Source organism: Gordionus sp. m RMFG-2023, chromosome 4 (assembly GCF_954871325.1).
Source record: "Gordionus sp. m RMFG-2023 chromosome 4, tfGorSpeb1-WG-v2, whole genome shotgun sequence".
In the NCBI taxonomy this organism is placed as follows: domain Eukaryota; kingdom Metazoa; phylum Nematomorpha; class Gordioida; order Chordodea; family Parachordodidae; genus Gordionus; species Gordionus sp. m RMFG-2023.
In genome coordinates, this window is record NC_088778.1 from 20,065,977 (window position 1) to 20,074,867 (window position 8,891).

The 8,891-nt window shown below is 26.2% G+C and overlaps 1 protein-coding gene across 3 annotated transcripts in view; it reads right to left on the bottom strand.

The window, feature by feature from the left end:
* The window catches only part of LOC135929152 (glycosaminoglycan xylosylkinase-like), a 30,545-nt gene extending 22,105 nt beyond the window's left edge, over window positions 1–8,440 (bottom strand). Inside the window, exons 1-2 of one of the 3 annotated variants that reach the window (XM_065465668.1) lie at window positions 7,802–8,430; window positions 4,067–4,218 (exon numbers count right to left, since the gene is read on the bottom strand). In XM_065465668.1, coding sequence (XP_065321740.1) covers window positions 4,067–4,218; window positions 7,802–8,428 — 779 coding nt within the window. In that variant the 5' untranslated portion in view covers window positions 8,429–8,430. Of the gene's footprint in view, window positions 1–4,066; window positions 4,219–7,801 lie in introns of all 3 variants that reach the window. The other 2 variants (XM_065465669.1, XM_065465670.1) reach the window with 2 other exon arrangements.
* Between the last annotated feature and the right edge of the window lie 451 nt (window positions 8,441–8,891).

The following is an 8,891-nucleotide window of genomic DNA, read 5'->3' on the forward strand; positions in this document are numbered from 1 at the left end:
ATCTAATATCATTTTCCATGATTCATCAATAAACTGACCACGTAGAGATATATATATATATATGAAATTTTTAAACAGAAGTCCATAAATCTGGTCAGTTTTTCTGGCAATTTTGCTAGCCTGCATATAACTGGCTTATTTTATTGAGGCAATTGTTTTGAATATTGTTTTAAAAGTATATGAGAAAATTTTAATAGGATTTATGTGTCCAAACAATTCAATAAATTTAAATTAGTAATCAGTGCATGTAGGGAGATAGTAGAAGTTATATAATGATTTCAGAAATATATTTACTTTTTTAGTTTTGAGAAGTTGCAATTTTATTACTATAATTATTAATCTAAAGAAAAAAGTATTTCTTTCTGAACTAATATTTATTCCTGGTGAAATTCTTTTATGCTTTAGAAACATATGTTGTCTCAAAGTAGTTAAAAAAGATAAAAATATTCATTATATATGTGAATGTGCAATATACAATACAATCATATTCATATCATTTAATTAATTAAATTAATGTTAGGAGAAGAACGTCCATAACTATAAGTAGGTAATTTTGATAAATTTAATTCATATTGAACTATCAATTTGATATATTCACATAATTTACTTATGCTTGATGAATATCTGGAGACACATATTACATATTTTTCAAGAATTATCTTCTAAAATTTGTATAATTCTCTAACATCTTTCAAATTTGAATTTGGTGATTTTTTTATTTGTACTACTACTACTTTCTAAATCAATCGTTATCCTTTCGCCTCCAGAGAGATTCAATAATATTATCATCATCTATGATTTCAATTTCCATTATTAAAAAGAAACGGAGGAATAGAAAAAGTTAACGATGAATAAGATATTATAAAGTGTTGGGCAATAAATAATTATGTTTTACGTGTTAATGTACATCAATTAAAAAGTAATTTATAATAATCTTTTATCTTTTTTAATCGGTCATCGGTTGGACCGGACAACTGCAAACACTACTTGCTGTACCTTCCGTTGGATATATATAGTCTTTATCTAAAATTCATAAACTATATATTAGAGGTCTGCATTGGGCGGGTTTTTGGACTAAAAGCCCGCCCATTCAATGTTTTAAAAAAAATTTAACCCGCCCGCCCATAGTTTTCAAAAAAATATATACCCGCCCGCCCCGCCCATTTGTCTAAAATTCCTTACCCGCCCGCCCGCCCATTAGTCTAAAATTTTTTACCTGCCCTCCCATTATTTATAAAAAATTTTTAACCCAAGCCCGCGTATAAAATTTAATTATGGTCATTCTTTCATTTTTTTAAGCATCTAATAAAATTATTTCATTACTCCTCTACAAAAAGTTTATAATTTAGGAAATTAATATAAGTATAAAAATAATCAATGTAAATTATGGACAATTTATTTGATCAAATTGAATATTTATGAAAAAAATATAAATGTAAAATTAATATTATATAAATAATAATGAATCGACATTTTCTGGATTCAAACACGTTCTTCTTTGTTCTAAAAATCTTCCAGCAATGCTAAATCCGCGTTCGGAAGAAGCACTAGTTGCAGGAAGTGGCAATATTTTTCTTGCTAATCTTGATAGCTTTGGCTCTTTCTTATCGTTTCCACCAAAGTAGGATATCCGTTTTAAGTAATCCTCTTCCTCAAGTGAGATCTTTAAATAAAGGTGAAACCAAATGCAGATTGCAAACCCAAAAAAGGAAATTTTAAGAGAAAAGTTTTATTACATTCCCATAAAAGGAAATTTTTAATAGACAAAAATGTTTATTTATTCTAAGAAAAAAGTTTTATTATTGTGTTTTTTAGTTTATTTTAAATTTCCTTAGCCCGCCCGCCCATTGTTCAAATTTCTTAACCCGCCCGCCCAGCCCGCTCATAGTTTCAAATTTTTTTTAACTAGCCCGCCCAACCTGCCCATAATTTCAAATTTTTTATAACCCGCCTGCCTGCGCATTTTCAAAAAATTTTTCACCCGCCCATTTAGATAGGCGGGCGTGGGCTGGCAGGCCGAAACCCCGCCCAATGCAGACCTCTACTATATATTACAATTCCTATACAACAGAGACAAAATTAAATAAACGAAAGAAAAAATGCGAAAAATATTTATAAACATTTTAAATGTCACATGAGAATTTAAACTTTTATAAGAGTTTGTTTTTTAAGCCTAGTCTAGATATTGATCTAAAATATTAAAAGTAGAAAATAATATGGAGGAGAATACAAAATTATACTGGAAGAAGATAAGTTTTTAATAATATTAGAAAACAATCGACTATATCAGAGTATAAAGATCAAATCATGTGATTCATTCATCGATTCATTATAACGACTTATTTAATTGTTCATTTTCCAATTTTTTATCATTATATTGTTTATGTTCATCATATTTTTGAATATTTAAATTTAAAATGATAAAACACTAAAATATTACACACTACTTAAAAAGTATAAAAGCAAGTTCTATACGAATATTGTTAAATTCTTTATACCAAACTAACTTTGATAAATTTTCAAAATAAATACTTTCAGTCGCTTTTTAATTTTAAGATAATTTTATTACTAATGTCAAAGATGTGCATTGAAAGAAAAGAAAAGTTTATAATTGAAATAACAATTCATTTGAATATCAAAATTGTAATAAATGTTTAAATAAAAAATTATATGAAATTTTTGTTGATAATATGTTAGTATTTATAGTGTAAATAGTTAGATAGAAAATGTAATAATATGAAATATTATTTGATTTTTGTATTTTTAGTTTTTACTTTATAGTTCAATATTTTTATTTTGAATAACTATATATTTTAATAAATTAATTTGTCATCTTAAATTCTTGATCTTAATAATTAAATTTGGAGTTAATGTTCAAAACTTCAAATTTTACCGTTGGTGCCGAATTACGTATGTACCATGGGCTAAAACTTCAGTCTAATTAACTAAAAATAGAAACTTCTAAAAAAAGGGGAAGAAGATATTTATGAAATGGCCAACCTTAAGTCAAAGAATAAGATCAATCAAGATAAAGAAACAATGGAATTAATATCTAGGCAAATGGTAGTAGAAGAAATGGAAGAGCAAATTTTAGAAACGTTAAAAGCAACACATGATTGATTGAATGAGTATTGAATTAGTTGTTTAAATTAGTACAAAAGATCGTTATAGCTCAAAAAAAAATTGTTATCGTTATAAGAGATTGTTATCGTTACAATAAATCATTATAGTACAAGAGATCGTTATAGCTAAAAGAAATAATTAAGACATTAGCGTTTATCATTAGAAGCCACGAATAATTGACAAAATTTTAAAAAGCGAAATCGTTTAACGGGGGATCGATAAGACACTAGAACAAAAGAAGTATTTAGGAGTTTCCTACTATGGGATAACTCATTGTCTTAGAGTCAGTTGTCAGAATCAACAATATCTAAAGACTAGAATTAATAGATAATCGTCAGAATGGATTTAGGTGATTTAAGGGAAAGGGTGGCAAAGGCCTGTATTAAAAGAAAAGAAAGGTTATTTATAATTAAAAAAACAATAAAAATTGTAAGGGTAATTTAAATGTTTAAATTGTAATTATATTAAATGATAAAATATGAAATTATTATTGATAGTATGTAAATTTTAGTGTTAGTACAAATAGTTAGATCGAAAATGCAATAATGAAGAAAAGAAAAAACTTTATATTTTTTGATTTTATATTTTATATTTTTAGTTTTTACTTTATAGTTTTATTAATTTAATTTATTATCTACAATTCCTGATCTTAATAATTAGCAATTAAATATGAAATGAGAATAAATTTCTCTCTCATTCAGAAATTAGAATTTTATAACTAATAATTTTCCCTTTATATTGGCTACTGGGGCGAAGCCCGCAAAATAAATTTCGTAACCCCCCATTCTCGGATAAATTCTGAACTATAGAGATAGGGAATTTAAACTAAAAACAAAATAAGAAATTTTTACCAGTAAATTTTTTGTTCAGGTAGGGATTTTAATATAAAAAATAGATTTTTTAAAAACAAATATAATTAATTAAAATATTTATATAACCTAACCTTTGAGGTTTCATAATTAATTTGGCATTTGATTTTAAAGTTAATAGTATTTTTAATTGTGTTCCATCTAAAATATTGCTAGCCTCTTTGATGTCTTCGTTTCTCATATAATACAAAATTTCTCCTAATTGAGGCATTTGATCAGGAATTATCTATCATAAAATAAAATTACATTTTATTGAATATTTGTGAGCTTTGTAAGAAATAAAATCAGAAACATAAAAAAACATTTTTTAAATTTGGCGTGAAACGAGCTTTAAATAAAAAACAAACCCAATTTGGGCCTGTAAACATATTTTTCTACGAACCCCGGATTGGGGAATTTTTTAATAAAAAATTCAAAATATTCATTTTGGAAATCCTATAATGAATCTTTATATATATTGTTCATATTTTCAATTTGCCTTTGAAGCACTTTACAAAAGAGAAGCCAAAATTATTCAAAATAACGAAATTCTAAAAAAATCCGGTGGGGCGTAAAATATTCAAAAATTTGAGTCATCCTCAATAAAATAGATAATAATATTTTAACTTCTATTTAATAAATAAATATATTGTAACATAAATAAATAATATAATTAAAACATTTATATATTATTTTACTCGATCCACTTACATTTTCAAATTTCAGAATTCACTAAAATCATTCGAAATTTCCTCTAACTCTCAATCCAAGAAGATCCTTAATCTCCGCTTTAATCATAACTCATAGTTACAAGTATCATATCTATGCAAACTTGGGACATCGGTATATGATCACCCCTATTCTTTCTATCAGCAGGTTCATCGCTTCTGGTCTCTTAGTCAAAACTGACCCTTTGTTAGTTGAAACCACCATATGCGATAATTTTGTAGTCCCACAATGACTTTCCTGGTTTTACGTAAAAACTTCAGTAGAAAAACGATATGTACTATGTGTTAATTCTGTTGAAACACTCTTATTGAGCCAGACTCAATTCACCAAATATCCTGAGAAACTGGTACTTCACAAACTTCAGTGCATCAGATTCCCAAAGAACTTCAGCAAAAATGTTTAAAAAAAACAAGCCCAGGACTAATTGATGTGAGTAAGATTGCCTGTCTGGTACGTACCAAACAACTTCCACGAAAATACTATCAGAGGTTAGTTCATTACAAAGGTTGACAAGTGTTCATAACTTGATCGGTAAATCTTTACAATGATAGGGTGTATGTTGCAGTTTAATGAGAAAACAAGTTGCCGCCTATAGGTTGATAGTACAAAATTTGTAAATTAATTTTAAATGTTTGTCAAATTGTAAAGTTTAATAAAAAAAAAAAATTTTATCGAATTGTCCAACTTTGAATGTGCATAACTTTGGACCGTGTTAAATAGAATTTGATGAAATTTACAGAAAATATTGATAACTTATTTTAAAATTTATTGAATTATTTTTAGTTGACAGATTTATTGCCAAAACAAAAAGGGTATCAATTCAATTGGTATACAGTATATACAATATTAAGTATTTTCGAGTAATATGTTCGATTTTTCAAAGTTAAAAAATAGAGCTGTTCAGATTGGGCCAATATTTAGTGTTTTTAAAAATGTAGGATCGGACCGATATTTTTAATAAAACCGATTCGATCTGATAACCAAACATCCTGAAGCTTGCTAATTTATCATCAGGTGATGACCTAAGACCAGGTGGTTAAACTTCTTGTACTATGGTTTTTAGGTAAATTCCTAATTTGGGACTTCATGTGGGTCTCTTCAATTCCAAAAAATGTAATTTCTAATACAGTTGATATAGCCGAGAAAGAAAAAAAAATATATTAAATTAACAAATTATGTATTTATACCAATTGTTATTTCTTCTCTTGGACATATGTCAAGAGGAACTTTTTAAAATTATATGCGGTAAAATAAGAGCCCTTACATCAGAACCCAATGAATTTTATATTTTAAAACTAAAAATCCAAATTTTTAAAATATAATTATTTGTGTTTTGGGGGAACTTGTAGTCCCAATTTCATTTTCTATAGTATAAGCATTAATATTTTTATTATAATAAAGTTTTGATTGGAATTATATAAATAAAAAAATTAATTTAATTTTAAAAAAGTTAAGCTTTTATGAAATTATGGGAAGTTAACATGTAACTAATAGGCCTAAAACGAATTATTTGTTATTTGATATTCGATTCGATACGATTCGTATATTACGAATACGAATAAAACAATTATTCGATTCGAAATTTCGAATCGAATATGAATAATGAGGAAGATTATTCGTATTATTCGAAATTATTTATATAAAAATATTCGTAATTATTCGCAAATATTTTATTGCAAGTAAAATAAATCTCGATTTTATAAACTCTATCAGTGCGATTGAGAAAATAGAAACTTATTATAACTTAACAAATATTCACACTATAATATCAACAATACTGGATCCTAGACTAAAAATGGAATTTTTTGAGCAACTACCAACTACATATAACATAGATACGACAAATCTATTAGAAAAATTTAAAGATGTATATAATGATTACAAAATAAAATATAATATCAAATCAACATCAGTTAACCCAATAGTACAGTCGAACATGGATAGAATTTTTAAACAAAATAACATCGCATCAGTATGTGAGGTGGAGACATATCTTAACGAAATAAGAATCAGTTCAAATAAGAGTCCCTTAGAATGGTGGAGATTGCATGGGGATCGTTTCCTGTGTTGTTGAAAATGGCAACTGATATATTGTCAATTCAGGGATCTTCGGCTTCATGTGAGCGGTTGTTCTCAATAGGAACAAATATGATAATGAAAAATAGAATGTCTTTGAAGGAGGAAACTATTAGAAAGACTTTATGCTTAAAAAATTGGATATTATCAAATTCGGATTTACTATAATTTTATATTTTTGTGTATTATTTTCTATTTTTATAAAATGAGATTATTGTACATTTTTAAAAAATTTTAATAAAATTTGAATATTAGATTGAAGAAATAGTTTAAATATTTTTTTATAAGCAATTCTAATTCTAAAAATTAGATATTTTGGTCAATTTGTTTGGTTAACGTTATATGAAATCATTGTGTTTTATTTCATTTATTTTCTATAAATTTTTATATTGTAATGACAATTAGTTTAGATAATCCTTAAAAGTGTCATCTTTAAACATCTGTAAAAAATTTTTTGTAAAATATTTTATAAGCTTTAGAAAAATTTTTGAATCGAATCTAATATTTGACGAATCAAAACGAATAATGATTTTATTATTCGTACGAATACGAATAGCGCAATTATACGAATAATAGTATTATTTGATTCGATTTGTTTTTTTTGTAGGCCTAGTAACTAACAAATCAAATTTATATTGTTAGAATGTATTGTGAAGAAACATAGTGATGTTAATAAATACTATATATTAAATTTTATTCATTTAGAATAAATATGAATTTAGTGGACATGATATTTTAAACATAAACACCAACAGAATTTACTTACAAGATATTTAACATTAAAATCAGCCCTTGCCCTATAAAGCAATTAAATATATGTGTAGGCTTTCTGTCTTGACAGTACTGAATAAGGCCAAACAAAGGGTCGTATTCCATAGTGAACTGATAATTTGGTAAAATTTAAAAAAAGAAAAATTGATCTTAATTAGATCAATGTATAATGATCTATGCTTATTAAAAACAAACGATATAACTCATTTTGCAAAATTTTCATGCTTCTTAAACAAAACAGTTATAAATAGTACCTCATGATTATTAACCAATTCATCAGCCAATGCCTTCCACTTATTTGATAAGGATAATCTTCCAACATTTTGGATATTTTTAAAGTTAGTTGAATATTGAGATATAAAAACATTATATTCATTTATCAGCTGATTTTGGATATTTATAAGCCCTTTTGTTATAGTAATCCCAGATTTTGGGTAAATCATTTGTTCTAACTGCAACAGATGTATAGTTATGATACTTTCCAGCAAGCTTACTGAATTGTTAAGTGATGTAACAGGATTTATTACAAATTGATTATAGTAATAATCAATACGGTTTTTTTTTTGTATAAGGGAATCAGATGCTTCATTAAATTTAAAATCTTGATGTAAAAATTGTAATATTTTATTATTCCTTTTTGTAAGATTTTCAGTTAGTTGTATATTTGAATTCATATGATTTAAATTAAACTTTTTGAGATCAGATTTGAAATATTTCAAAAATATTTCTTTTCGTCTATATATATTATTGATTTGATTATTTGAAAATAAATGCATTGCAATCCACAAATTTAGAACAAAAACAGTTAGAAATAAAAGAATCAATATATAAAAATATCTTTTATTCATATACAATTTGTAAATTGGAATATGCATAAACATTTTAAAAGAATGGGGAAATAAGGTTTACAATTAAGTGTTAAAATAATGCATAAATATTTTAATTTTTATAAGTATATAATTCTTATCTTTTCTTATCTAGCACGTTAGTCATAGACCTGCCAAAAATGAGCGAACGTGATTTATATGAAGGTCTACCTTTCATATAATTATACCGATTTTTTTTAATCAAGGATACCAACAAGTTCAACTATGCTACTGAAGTTTTGGCAAAACTCATTTAACAGCTGTTCTTTAAAATGTAGAAATTATTTTGCGATTTATGGTCAAAATGTCTAAGGCTGCATTCAAAGTGGAGAGGGATCCGATTTCACGTCCAAACATTTGATTTGAAGGCGTTCGACAAGGCTTTTATAGTGATTTTTTTTAACGTTTCGACTTAAAACAGATTTGACATTATTTTATTTTTAAAAATGAACCAATCTTCTTGGGAGGGCCTCCTTTG